This window comes from Coregonus clupeaformis, unplaced genomic scaffold (genome assembly GCF_020615455.1).
Source record: "Coregonus clupeaformis isolate EN_2021a unplaced genomic scaffold, ASM2061545v1 scaf0006, whole genome shotgun sequence".
Lineage (NCBI taxonomy): Eukaryota > Metazoa > Chordata > Actinopteri > Salmoniformes > Salmonidae > Coregonus > Coregonus clupeaformis.
In genome coordinates, this window is record NW_025533461.1 from 251,805 (window position 1) to 266,903 (window position 15,099).

The 15,099-nt window shown below is 44.3% G+C and overlaps 1 protein-coding gene across 2 annotated transcripts in view; it reads right to left on the reverse strand.

Annotated features, from left to right (window-relative positions):
- LOC121556598 (protein shisa-4) overlaps positions 1–14,556 on the reverse strand; it is a 34,627-nt gene extending 20,071 nt beyond the window's left edge. Inside the window, exons 1-2 of one of the 2 annotated variants that reach the window (XM_041870480.2) lie at positions 14,474–14,556; positions 4,119–4,278 (exon numbers count right to left, since the gene is read on the reverse strand). In XM_041870480.2, the coding sequence (XP_041726414.1) occupies positions 4,119–4,278; positions 14,474–14,492 (179 nt within the window). In that variant the 5' untranslated portion in view covers positions 14,493–14,556. Of the gene's footprint in view, positions 1–4,118; positions 4,279–10,421; positions 10,762–14,473 lie in introns of those variants that run through there. The other variant, XM_041870479.2, reaches the window with a different exon arrangement.
- Positions 14,557–15,099: the final 543 nt, after the last annotated feature.

A 15,099-nucleotide genomic window follows, 5' to 3' on the forward strand; every position in this document is an offset into this window, starting at 1 on the left:
CCGCGAGATGATAAAAAAATCAAAATAATGATAATAATAATAATAATTTTGTAAAGTATAAAAATGCGCTGCAATTTTTCAATAAAATAAACTGCTGTTCCAATTGCGTCCACTGGATGGCGCAATAGCAATTGTGTTAAGAAAGCAAACTGTTTATACCGGGGCAGAGCAAGTAGGTCAAGCACGTGCAGCCAATGAGCTACTTTGTTTTGCCCGCGATATTTATTACGGCTTCTACTTTTAACATTATGTGCTTTGGCACCCTCATTGCCCCAATATGTCTGTCAAAAAAGAGAAAAGTGGACGCAGAGTGCAGAGTGTTCCAAGAAAAATGGTCATCCTATTTTTTCACGGAATTGAATGGGAAAGCTGTATGTTTGGTGTGTTCAGAGCATGTTGCAGTGCTGAAAGAATATAACCTTCGTCGCCACTATGTGAGTCTTCATGCCGACAAATATGACAACTTTCAAGGACAGCGGAGATGAGAGAAGGTGAATTAACTGTTGGCGGGTCTGAAGAAACAGCAGTCTGTGTTTACTCACAGCCGAGACATCAGTGACGCTGCAGTGAAAGCTAGCTACCTCATTGCTAATGAAATCGCAGTGGCTTCAAAACCATTTAGTGAGGGTGAATTTGTAAAAACATGCATGATGAAGGCAGCGGAGATTGTGTGCCCTGAAAAGCGGCAGGCTTTTTGCAAATATCAGCCTGACAAGAAACACAGTTGCAGACAGGATTTCCGATCTTTCAGTGGATTTGGACAGCCAGTTGAAGCAAAAAGTAAAGTCATTTATTGCGTTTTCGGTTGCAATTGATGAAAGCACGGACATTACAGATGTTGCACAACTGGCCATTTTCATCCGCGGAGTTGATGACACATTGACCGTCACCGAGGAGTTCGTGGAGTTGGTGCCGATGACAGATACAACGACAGCAGCTGATATTTTTACCGCACTCGTCGGCTCGCTGGACAGGGTCGGAGTGGACTGGTCCCGCGCTGTCAGCCTGGCTACAGATGGTGCGCCCTCAATGATCGGGAAAAAAGCAGGCGTTGTGACTAAGTTCAGAGAGAAAGTGCAATCTGCAAATGGAGGACGTGATTTTTTGACTTTTCACTGTATTTTGCACCAGGAGGCTTTGTGTTGCAAGTCATTAAAGATGGATAACGTCATGAAGGTGGTCATCCAAACTGTTAATTTCATCCGATCCAGAAGCCTGAATCACCGTCAATTTGACAGCCTTCTCAGAGAGAAAGACCACATCTATGGCCTGCCATACCACACTGAGGTAAGATGGTTAAGCCGAGGTGCTGTGCTGAGGCGTTTTCTTTGATTTACGAGAAGAAATTGAACAGTTCATGGAAGAAAAGGGCAAACCAGTGTTAGAATTTCATTCCGCAGAATGGATGCAGGACCTTGCATTTATGGTGGATGTTACAGAGCACCTGAATAACTTGAACAAACAGCTGCAAGGGCGCAACAAAGTTGTCACGCAGTATTATGACAGCATACGTTCTTTCAAGTTGAAGCTGTCATTGTGGGAGACGCAACTTGCCGGTGGTGATGCAGCTCACTTCCCCTGTCTGAAAAATGTGTGCGCGACCCAACATGTGGCAGACATGAAGCGGTTCAAAGATAAAATAACGGGACTGTTACGGGAGTTTGAGCAACGCTTTCAGATTTATGTTTATATGTTTTTATGTTGATATGCTATTGTTTTTAATTGATTTTTTTTATTTGTATATTTAACCTATTCTTGACTCTGTGGTTCTTGCACTTGTTTGGGGAACAGGATTTCATTATTTTTATCTACATTTCTGCCTGAGAAATGACACCCTGATATAGTTCTGTGATATACTTCTGTGAATCACTGAGGCATTGTGTGTTTGTGTGTTCTTTGTCCTCAGAACTTTCAAATAACTTGAGGTGTTTTATGATTAATAGTGATGTTGTGCTTGTACTATTTTGGACACACTGTCCTCAGGCTCCAGCTTTATGTTGTATGTTGATCGTATTAAAACAAAGAAAACAATCTGAAGTAGTTGTTTTTAAGTTATATATACCATGATTTTTCCGGTCCGGCCCACTTGGGAATAGATTTTCCTCCATGTGGCCCCTGAGCTAAAATGAGTTTGACACCCCTGGTCTAACACAACCAGGCTGTTGTGTTGGTGGCTCGGGGGTTTCAGCTTTAGTGCAATACATAGATTGTCAATGTTCTTCAGGTCTCAGACAAGGTTAGTAATCACACAATCACAGTCCACTGAACTTATCTTTGAGTCCCCAATGGCACCCTATTCCCTCTGTAGGGCACTACTTTCAACCAGAACCCTGTGGGGCATACAGTGTCTGGCGAAAGTATTCACCCCCCCCCCTTGGCGTTTTTCCTATTTTTTTGCATTACAACCTGTAATTTAAATGGATTTTAATTTGGATTTCATGTAATGGACATACACAAAATAGTCCAAATTGGTGAAGTGAAATGAAAAACAATTCTAAAAAAATAAATCACGGAAAAAGTGGTGCGTGCATATGTATTCACCCCCTTTTGCTATGATGCCCCTAAATAAGATCTGGTGCAACCAATTACCTTCAGAAGTCACATAATTAGTTAAATAAAGTCCACCTGTGTGCAATCTAAGTGTCACATGATCTCAGTATATATACATACACCTGTTCTGAAAGGCCCCAGAGTCTGCAACACCACTAAGCAAAGGGCACCACCAAGCAAGCGGAACCATGAAAACCAAGGAGTTCTCCAAACAGGTCAGGGACAAAGTTGTGGAGAAGTACAGATCAGGGTTGGGTTATAAAAAAAATATCAGAAACTTTGAACATCCCACAGAGCACCATTAAATCCATTATTTAAAAAATGGAAAGAATATGGCACCACAACATACCTGCCAAGAGAGGGCCGCCCACCAAAACTCACGGACCAGGCAAGGAGGGCATTAATCAGAGAGGCAACAAAGAGACCAAAGATAACCCTGAAGGAGCTGCAAAGCTCCACAGTGGAGATTGGAGTATCTGTCCATAGGACCACTTTAAGACGTACACTCCACAGAGCTGGGCTTTTTCGGAAGAGAGGCCAGAAAAAAGCCATTGCTTAAAGAAAAAAATAAGCAAACACGTTTGGTGTACGCCAAAAGGCATGTGGGAGACTCCCCAAACATATGGAAGAAGGTACTCTGGTCAGATGAGACTAAAATTTATTGTTTTTTGGCCATCAAGGAAAATGCTATGTCTGGCGCAAACCCAACACCTCTCATCACCCCGAGAACACCATGAAGCATGGTGGCGGCATCATGCTGTGGGGATGTTTTTCCATCGGCAGAGACTGGGAAACTGGTCAGAATTGAAGGAATGTTGGATGGCGCTAAATCCAGGGAAATTCTTGAGGGAAACCTGTTTCAGTCTTCCAGAGATTTGAGACTGGGACGGAGGTTCACCTTCCAGCAGGACAAATGACCCTAAGCATACTGCTAAAGCAACACTCTAGTGGTTTAAGGGGAAACATTTAAATGTCTTGGAATGGCCTAGTCAAAGCCCAGACCTCAATCCTATTGAGAATCTGTGGTATGACTTAAAGATTGCTGTACACCAGCGGAACCCATTCAACTGGTCCTCTGTAGCTCAGCTGGTAGAGCACGGCGCTTGTAACGCCAAGGTAGTGGGTTCGAACCCCGGGACCACCCATACACAAAAAAAATGTATGCACGCATGACTGTAAGTTGCTTTGGATAAAAGCGTCTGCTAAATGGCATATTATTATTATTATTAACTTGAAGGAGCTGGAGCAGTTTTGCCTTGAAGAATGGGCAAAAATCCCAGTGGCTAGATGTGCCAAGAGACTTGCAGCTGTAATTGCTGCAAAAGGTGGCTCTACAAAGTCTTGACTTTTTTTTGTCATATTTCTTGTTTGTTTCACAATTACAAATATTTTGCATCTTCAAAGTGGCAGGCATGTTGTGTAAATCAAATTATACAAACTCCCAAAAAAGCAATTTTAATTCCAGGTTGTAAGGCCACAAAATAGGAAAAATGCCAAGGGGGGGTGAATACTTTCGCAAGCCTCTGTAGGGTGCCATTTGATTTGGGACATAGTTTTTTTCCTCCTACCTGAACATGCAGCTGTCCTGTTTAGACTCACTCAGCCGGAGAGACTGGATGCCGCAGCAGTATCTATTCTCACACGTTCCACAGCACCACAGCAAACTGCAGTCCAGTTTGGATTTGTAACGGCCGTAGGCATCTATGTAGGCTTCACAGTCCTCTCCAGCTGGGTAGAAAAGAAAAAAGACATTATAGGTTGGAGTTGGACACAGCTGGGTAGAAAACTCATGGTACTGACTTGTGTTCGAAAGACAGACAGCAAAGACAACAGCAACAACAATATCTACAGGTATAGAAACACATACAGTGGGGAGAACAAGTATTTGATACACTGCCGATTTTGCAGGTTTTCCTACTTACAAAGCATGTAGAGGTCTGTCATTTTTATCATAGGTACACTTCAACTGTGAGAGACCAGAAAATCCAGAAAATCACATTGTATGATTTTTAAGTAATTAATTTGCATTTTATTGCATTAAATAAGTATTTGATCACCTACCAACCAGTAAGAATTCCAGCTCTCACAGACCTGTTAGTTTTTGTTTAAGAAGCCCTCCTGTTCTCCACTCATTACCTGTATTAACTGCACCTGTTTGAACTCGTTACCTGTATAAAAGACACCTGTCCACACACTCAATCAAACCGACTCCAACCTCTCCACAATGGCCAAGACCAGAGAGCTGTGTAAGGACATCAGGGATAAAATTGTAGACCTGCACAAGGCTGGGATGGGCTACAGGACAATAGGCAAGCAGCTTGGTGAGAAGGCAACAACTGTTGGCGCAATTATTAGAAAATGGAAGAAGTTCAAGATGACGGTCAATCACCCTCGGTCTGGGGCTCCATGCAAGATCTCACCTCGTGTGGCATCAATGATCATGAGGAAGGTGAGGGATCAGCCCAGAACTACACGGCAGGACTGGTCAATGACCTGAAGAGAGCTGGGACCACAGTCTCAAAGAAAACCATTAGTAACACACTACGCCGTCATGGATTAAAATCATGCAGCGCACGCAAGGTCCCCCTGCTCAAGCCAGCGCATGTCCAGGCCCGTCTGAAGTTTGCCAATGACCATCTGGATGATCCAGAGGAGGAATGGGAGAAGGTCATGTGGTCTGATGAGACAAAAATAGAGCTTTTTGGTCTAAACTCCACTCGCCGTGTTTGGAGGAAGAAGAAGGATGAGTACAACCCCAAGAACACCATCCCAACCGTGAAGCATGGAGGTGGAAACATCATTCTTTGGGGATGCTTTTCTGCAAAGGGGACAGGACGACTGCACCGTATTGAGGGGAGGATGGATGGGGCCATGTATCGCGAGATCTTGGCCAACAACCTCCTTCCCCCAGTAAGAGCATTGAAGATGGGTCGTGGCTGGGTCTTCCAGCATGACAACGACCCAAAACACACAGCCAGGGCAACTAAGGAGTGGCTCCTTAAGAAGCATCTCAAGGTCCTGGAGTGGCCTTGCCAGTCTCCAGACCTGAACCCAATAGAAAAGGCCACCCCATTAGCTAAAAGGCAGCAGCTACTCTTCCTGGGGTTTATTAAGGATCCCCATTAGCTAAAAGGTAGCAGCTACTCTTCCTGGTGTTTATTAAGGATCCCCATTAGCTAAAAGGCAGCAGCTACTCTTCCTGGGGTTTATTAAGGATCCCCATTAGCTAAAAGGCAGCAGCTACTCTTCCTGGTGTTTATTAAGGATCCCCATTAGCTAAAAGGCAGCAGCTACTCTTCCTGGTGTTTATTAAGGATCCCCATTAGCTAAAAGGCAGCAGCTACTCTTCCTGGGGTTTATTATGTATCCCCATTAGCTAAAAGGCAGCAGCTACTCTTCCTGGGGTTTATTATGGATCCCCATTAGCTAAAAGGCAGCAGTGTGTATCTATGTGTGTGTGTGTGTGTCTGTGCCTGTGTTTGTGTCTCTTCACAGTCCCCGCTGTTCCATAAGGTGTATTTTTTATCTGTTTTTTAAAATCTGATTCTACTGCTTGCATGAGTTACTTGATGTGGAATAGAGTTCCATGTAATCATGGCTCTATGTAGTACTGTGCGCCTCCCATAGTCTGTTCTGGACTTGGGGACTTTGAAGAGACCTCTGGTGGCATGTCTTGTGTGGTATGCATGTGTGTCCGAGCTGTGTGCTAGTAGTTTAAACAGACGGCTCGATGCATTCAACATGTCAATACCTCTCACAAATAAAAGTAGTAATGAAGTCAATCTCTCCTCCACTTTGAGCCAGGAGAGATTGAGATACATATTATTAAATGTTAGCTCTCTGTGTACATCCAAGGGCCAGCCGTACTGCCCTGTTCTGAGCCAATTGCAATTTTCTTAAGTCGCTCTTTGTGGCACCTGACCACACGACTGAACAGTAGTCCAGGTGCGACAAAACTAGGGCCTGTAGGACCTGCCTTGTTGATAGTGCTGTTAAGAAGGCAGAGCAGTGCTTTATTATGGACAGACTTCTCCCCAGCTTAGCTACTGTTGTATCAATATGTTTTGACCATGACAGTTTACAATCCAGGGTTACTCCAAGCAGTTTAGTCACCTCAACTTGCTCAATTTCCACATTATTCATTACAAGATTTAGTTGAGGTTTAGGGTTTAGTGAATGATTTGTCCCAAATACAATGCTTTTAGTTTTTGAAATATTTAGGACTAACTTATTCCTTGCCACCCATTCAGAAACTAACTGTAGCTATTTGTTTCATGTTGCTGTCATTTCAGTCACTGTAGTAGCTGACGTGTATATAGTGTTGAGTCATCCGCATACATAGATACACTGGCTTTGCTCAAAGCCAGTGGCATGTTGTCAGTAAAGACTGAAAAAGTAAGGGGCCTAGACAGCTGCCCTGGGGAATTCCTGATTCTACCTGGAATATGTTGGAGAGGCTTCCATTAAAGAACACCCTCTGTGTTCTCTTAGACAAGTAACTCTATATCCACATTATAGCAGGGGGTGTAAAGCCATAACACATACGTTTTTCCAGCAGCAGACTATGATCGATAATGTCAAAAGCCGCACTGAAGTCTAACAAAACAGCACCAACAATCTTTTTATTATCAATTTCTCTCAGCCAATCATCAGTCATTTGTGTAAGTGCTGTGCTTGTTGAATGTCCTTCCTATAAGCATGCTGAAAGTTTGTTGTCAATTTGTTTACAGTAAAATAGCATTGTATCTGGTCAAACACAATTTTTTCCAATAGTTTACTAAGGGTTGGTAACAGGCTAAATGGTCGGCTATTTGAGCCAGTAAAGGAGGCTTTACTATTCTTAGGTAGCGGAATGACTTTTGCTTCCCTCCAAGCCTGGGGGCACACACTTTCTAGTAGGCTTAAATTGAAAATATGACAAATAGGAGTGGCAATATCATCCGCTATTATCCTCAGTAATTTTCCATCCAAGTTGTCACACCCCGGTGGCTTGTCATTGTTGATAGACAACAATAATTTTTTCACCTTTTCCACACTTACTTTACGGAATTCAAAATTACAATGCTTGTCTTTCATAATTTGGTCAGATATACTTGGATGTGTAGTGTCAGCAATTGTTGCTGGCATGTCATGCCTAAGTTTGCTAATCTTGCCAATTAAAACATTATTAAAGTAGTTGGCAATATCAGTTGGTTTTGTGATGAATGAGCCATCCGATTCAATGAATGATGGAGCTGAGTTTGCCTTTTTTCCCAAAATCTCATTTAAGGCGCTCCAAAGCTTTTTACTATCATTCTTTATGTCATTTATCTTTGTTTCATAGTGTTGTTTCTTCTTCTTTTTATTCAGTTTAATCACATGATTTCTCAATTTGCAAGATGTTTCCCTTCAAATTAGTGGATTCAGCTATTTTAGCACACCCGTTGCCAACACGTGTATACAATCGAGCACACCGCCATGCAATCTCCATAGACAAACATTGGCAGTAGAATGGCCTTACTGACAAGCTCAGTGACTTTCAACATGGCAACATCATAGGATGCCACCTTTCCAACAAGTCAGTTCGTCACATTTCTGCCCTGCTAGAGCTGCCCCGGTCAACTGTAAGTGCTGTTATTGTGAAGTGGAAACATCTAGGAGCAACAACGGCTCAGCCGCGAAGTGGTAGGCCACACAAGCTCACAGAACGGGACCGCCGAGTGCTGAAGCGCAAAGCACTTACAAATCACCTGTCCTCGGTTGCAACACTCACCACCGAGTTCCAAACTGCCTGTGGAAGCAACGTCAGCACAAGAACTATTCATCGAGAGCTTCATGAAATGGGTTTCCATGTCCGAGCAGACGCACACAAGCCTAAGATCACCATGTGCATTGCCAAGCGTCGGCTGTAGTGGTGTAAAGTGGTGTAAATGTAAAACATTTAAATGTGTAAAGCTCGCCGCCATTGGACTCTGGAGCAGTGGAAACGCGTTCTCTGGAGTGATGAATCACTCTTCACCATCTGGCAGTCTGACGGACAAATCTGGTTTTGGCGGATGCCATGAGAACGCTACCTGCCCCAATGCATAGTGCCAACTGTAAAGTTTGGTGGATGAGGAATAATGGTCTGGGGCTGGGGGGGGCACTGCGTGGTGAAATGTTTCTATCCAGGCGGAGCGGTGCTCGGCCAATGTGCTCTGCCCATGGAAGGAAGCAGTGCTGTCTTTGTTGACCAATCACAGTATAAAAAAATGTAGCCCATGTGGTGATACATCAACACGTACCAACAGCAGGACCAGCTGACATCACCGCTCTATGTAGCTAGCTAGCTGGCTAACACTAGCAGTTTACAGAGTCACGTTTTACATAAAAAATAATTGTTTTCTAATCCATTTTTTGATTAATTATTTCTGTTGCATGTGTTACAGCGTAGATTTTTTTGCACTTCGATAATGTTTGTTTATTTCGTTGCTATAGTCACCGGCGGCCGTCGCATAGACTGGGCTGTCCCCTTGTGAGAGCCTATTTATGCTTGATCTGAAAATGTGGTTGAGGCGCCTTCTTCTTCTTCTTCTTCAGTGGGGTTTATCGGCGGTTGGCATCCAACGTTATGGTGCATTACCGCCACCTACTGTACTGGAGTGTGGGCCAGAGACAGGGAGAAACTAAATCCTACCCGCCAACCCAGTTTCTCTTAAAAAATATAACAAAATATTTGAGACTATATCTAATGACGTTCTACTCAATATACTCTTTAAACTAACTTCCTGTATCCCCTTCTCCCTCATATTAGATCTCATCCTCTCGCTTTCCCTCTGATACTGGGCCTCCCGTAGCTCAGTTGGTAGAGCATGGCGCTTGCAACGCCAGGGTTGTGGGTTCGATTCCCACGGGGGGCCAGTATGAAAAATGTATGCACTCACTAACTGTAAGTTGCTCTGGATAAGAGCGTCTGCTAAATGACTAAAATGTAAAAATGTACTGCCCACACTAGCAATACATGCTCCACGGTCTCTGTTTCCTGACAGTAATCACGCTTTCCTGTTGGATGCTTTCCTACCACATTTAATGTCTTATTCAACTGGCTGTGTCCCACCCTTCATCTTTTAAAAATAGCCTCCTCTCTTCTGTCCCTTCCTGCCGTCCTCCCCGACTTTCCTCTGTACTTGAAATAAATGCCTTCCCTTATTATCTCTATTCCAGTTGCTCCTGCCATCTCTGCGCCATCAGGACTATGTATAGCTCCGTATTGACATGATTGGTTCACGGTAGGTGAAAGCGGGAGGTCCTGTATAAACACAAACTCACTTCCTTGACAACTTCCTGTAATGCACCCTAACGTTGGATGCCAACCTGCCGATAAACCCCACTGAAGAAGAAGAAGAAGACAACTTCCTTCACAACAGCTCAGCGCTGTTCGGTGAAGTATGACCGCCCTGACTTCAGCAGAGGCCATATCACCGTAATGTTGCACGGCCCAATGTAGACGTCAGATTGACCATCGAGCGTCTTTTGAGTCGTGTGTGAAGCCACTATCCGCTTTAAGACAACGGCTGCGTTTGGCCGGGTACTTCGGCGATATTCCACTGGACGTCTGAAAAGCGCTTTAGTTCAAACATGCTAGAGTTCAAAGGCAAAGTCATGCCATAAATTATGGCTTAACTAGTCATAAAAAATGTAGCTAGCAACAGACATTAGCTAACAGACGTTAGCATGTTAGACAGACAGACTCGCCCCACCTCAGACATTGAGCAATGCAAACGGAATATAATAATGTCCTTTCACTTAGCTAGCTTGTCTAGCTCTGAAAAAAAATCGAACAATATCACAGACTGATATAAAGCTAAACAAAAATGTTTGTTCGTTGTAGATTTCCAAATTGCCAAACTCACCTGTCACAAACGGGATCAGAGTCCAACACAAAATGACAGCAACAAGACTTGACGCCATGGCTCCGTGAATTCAGATTCTAGCACGACCACCAGTGCGATAGTTACTTTCTATTTCCCTACCAAAATGCTAACCCAACTGGTGATGGGATATTGATACCGGAGCTCCGATGCAGTCAGTATTCAAAGCATAATGATGCGCGTTTCAAACGAAGATTATGGATATACTGACAAGATACTTGTCTCTCCGCCCTAACAATGGGAGTCGTTGTCCACAAAGCGGCACCGCAAACTGTCCAGCTCTCGCCGATTCCTCTTCTTTAAAGTTCTATGTAAGACTACACCTATTGGTGTATTTCCGCAACCTACAGTACGGGGTCTTCTTCCTTGATATTATGGTGGTCCGCAAACAAATTATATCGGTGCATGCCGCCACCTACTGTTTTGGCTGTATTTCAGTCCAAATATTGAACTAAAAAAAACAAAACTCAATGTACTCATTTTTCCGATTCAACTGCCAACGCCCATCCCTACAGGCTCTGGTGGGGCCTGAGAAGGAAGAGCATCTTCGGACAGTATTCTTTGCAATGTTTCGGCAGTGAATTCCTGTAAAACCCAAAAACCTTTCAGCCGCAGATACTATAATGTCACGTTTCTTTGACTTTTTGTTTGTTTGTGCAGTACAATTAATTACACGCGCAACAACCACCATAAAATCCACCTTCTTCACAATCAGCATATCAGTTTCCCTCAACTGTTGAACAACACTGAACAACACTGAATCTCCACAGTCTGCAGAGCATTCACAGCCATATCTTCAGCTCCCCTCGCTCCTTCAGCTATTTCACGTGCCTCCGTGTAGGAGACCTGCTGTACAGCCCTGACCCTTGCCACTTCATACTCCTTTACCCTAACCGGGAACTCCGGTGAATTGGGATCGTGGTTGCCATCACAATTACAACATCGTACACCCTCAGATCCTTCAACAACATTCCTTCTGCGCACACTTACATTTTACATTTTAGTCATTTAGCAGACGCTCTTATCCAGAGCGACTTACAGTTAGTGAGTGCATACATTTTTTCATACTGGCCCCCCATGGGAAAAAGGTATGGACACTTGTCCATACCTTTTGCAATTCCGGCAAAACAACGGCTTGGACATAAAAGCTCTCACCGCATATCTAACGTATCCCATCTTCACATGTGAAGGGAGATAGTCTTCGTCAAACATCAATAATACTGACAGGCTTTCTTATCCCCCCCCCCACACAGTTCAGCCGGCGCGCTCAAACTACTCCTGGTACACTCCCCGTAAACCACGAGGCCTCCACATCCAATGCAACACCTTTTAACGGTGCTCTGCTGCAAAAATCAAAACTCTCCACTTCATAAGTCAATAGTTTGTCGATCCTTAATGCCTTTTCCTTGTGCTCTTTCCACACACAAGAAATCAAAACAAAACCACTATTGGTCACTCTGACCGACTCCACCTTTCCCAATCAAAACAAAACCACTATTGGTCACTCTGACCGACTCCACCTTTCCCAATGCATCCCTTACCATCCTTTGATACTTCAAACAGATCTCCCATAAAAGCATCATTGTTAGTGAACCTTACTCCAACCAGAAACCTATACTATAACACCTTTAGCCCTTTTCCTTTATCACTGTCCTCCACTCTTCAGCCAAACTGCAAGGATCCACAATCTCCAACACTGGGCCAGAATCATCCTTTACATCCTCAGAGCGAGGCCTGAACTCTGCAGTCCTCACTGAGGGTACTTCATCCACGCTCCCTGCAGTCCTCACTGAGGGTACTTCATCCACGCTCCCTGCAGTCCTCACTGAGGGTACTTCATCCACGCTCCCTGCAGTCCTCACTGAGGGTACTTCATCCACGCTCCCTGCAGTCCTCACTGAGGGTACTTCATCCACGCTCCCTGCAGTCCTCACTGAGGGTACTTCATCCACGCTCCCTGCAGTCCTCACTGAGGGTACTTCATCCACGCTCCCTGCAGTCCTCACTGAGGGTACTTCATCCACGCTCCCTGCAGTCCTCACTGAGGGTACTTCATCCACGCTCCCTGCAGTCCTCACTGAGGGTACTTCATCCACGCTCCCTGCAGTCCTCACTGAGGGTACTTCATCCACGCTCCCTGCAGTCCTCACTGAGGGTACTTCATCCCCGCTCCCTGCAGTCCTCACTGAGGGTACTTCATCCCCGCTCCCTGCAGTCCTCACTGAGGGTACTTCATCCCCGCTCCCTGCAGTCCTCACTGAGGGTACTTCATCCCCTCTCCCTGCAGTCCTCACTGAGGGTACTTCATCCACGCTCCCGTCAGGTTCCATCTACGAGCTACTAGAGCACGCATCCCGCCCGGGTCAGGTTGTCGCCAACCTTCCTCACCACCCCGCTTCCCTCTACACTCAACTCATTCTCGGCTGTCGTCACTACACCTGCCACCGCAATTGATTCACCCTCACTCTTGTCATGTTCAATTTCCTTCTCTAGCTCTTCCAGAAGTCCTGCGCAATCCTCCATTCCATATTCACTCAGGGCATATTTAACTTTACTTCAAATCAAATCAAATGTTATTTGTCACATACACGTGTTTAGCAGATGTTATAGCGGGTGTAGTGAAATGCTTGTGCTTCTAGCTCCGACAGTGCAGTAATATCTAACATGTAATATCTAACAATTTCACAACATATACCCAATACACACAAAACTAGTAAGGAATGGAATTTAAGAAAATATACATATATGGACAAGCAATGACAGAGCGGCATGGACTAAGATACAGTAGAATATTATAGAATGCAGTATATACATATGAGATGAGTAGTGCAAGATATGTAAACATTATTAGAGTGACTAGTGTTCCAGTGATGTCAACAGGCAGCAGCAGCCTCTAATGTTTCTGTTTCCCCTGTCTCCCTTGCCCCTGTCCGCCATCTTCTCCTTCACCAGACGGTCTGTACAATCCCCCACTCCATATTAAATCATTATATTGTAACAACCCAGTACTGTGTTCTGTGTTCGTGGGCGTGTTATCGTTCTCATGGGTGCTAGCAGGGGTTAAATATGCCAGGACAGATGGAAAGGTTGCAGGGGTATGATGGGTAATCCCGCGGGGTTTTGAAATGCATAAATAGGGGTTACTGTCTCCTCTCTTCTATTCGGGACCCTGATCTGCCCCATAACTTTACACTGTGTATTTGTGTACGTTCGGAATTTAGCGGCGTGGGCTGTGGCCTGAACAATAGCCCAGTTTAGGAATAAACCTGTGTTCTGCCCTGCACACCTGGTGTCCGTCTCTTTTTCCTTTACGACACAGCCCGGTCATTACAATATATTCCAGTTTCTTCCTTTTTCCCTTTTCCTGCAACGCAACACTATTGTCTCTTTATGTCAGACTTTTGTCACATCCCCCTGCTCACTTCTTCTTCAGACCAGTAGTATCTCAAACTCTTCCTACAGCCAATCTCAGTTTGAGATTGAGACCCCGCCTTTTCCTTTCTTTAATATTTTTTTAAAATATTCGATGAGGGTTGTTGACATCAACCACCTGTATTCAAGCCTCATACCACGAATTGCCATCTGGAGACAACTCCGATATAACGGTGATGTCACGTGTCCTATTTATATCAGTACAGTCATAACAACCTAAGCATTACGTAACTTATATTCAATTAAATAAACCACAATAAGCAATACATTTTTTGTTGTTGACCAAATTCGACCGCCTTACAAAAACTCCTTGCTTGGTGGGCGAAAAAACTAAAAAAAACGCCACCTGCTGGGAGAAAGATTTTCCGCAGAGTTGCTACGTGAGTTGAGCATCTCTCTTCACCTCTTCCTCTCGGTTTCAACGTGATCACGTGATCAAAGACGTCAGACGCTTCCTTTGATCACGTGGGAGATCCCACTAATCTTGCCGTGGTTCCGGTGCTTTCTTCGATTCCAAATTGCTTTCAAACACCGACCTCTCCCTAACTTGGCGCCGTACTTAACAATGTAGATAAGTATGTTTTCATGTAGCGTCGCCTCACCTGAATGGTAGTTCAGCATCTAGAGTCGGGGACCAGAACACTCACAGGCGGCAGGGAATGGGGTTGAATCCAGGCGGAGGCATGTTATTTAGAAAATATTTGTGGCGCCACACTTTCTGCACATTGTTATTCAAACAATTCGGTTTTTTTTTGTACAGTATAAGCTTCTATCCTTCGATGCCAAATATTCACCGTTTTTGACAGCAAAAAACAAACAAAAAAGGTTTCACAGCAAGAAAGGGAAGCACAATGGAAGGTGGCAACCGGTAACTAACTATTAATAGGCTAAGACTCGCGACTAACCACTGCCCAACGGAGGTTTGATATGTTGCGGAATAAACTAATATATGAACATCAAATGCTGCTTTTCAATGCTGACCAGCAGATGTCACCAATGTGCATTGTATTAAAAGCTCCAGGTAATTAACCGTTTTTCAGCTCAATTTGGTGAAAGCCCCAAATGCTTCAGAAAGCATCGGTTTCCCATCACTAAACCCAACAGATTATTTCCACGTTCGTCTATCTCAGATTGACAGATTGGTATGATCACGGGCCTGAGTCTCCTCAGCTGCACGCTGCCCACATGGTTCTGTTAAGAATTTGCATAAAGGGAAAGGTGACTGGTC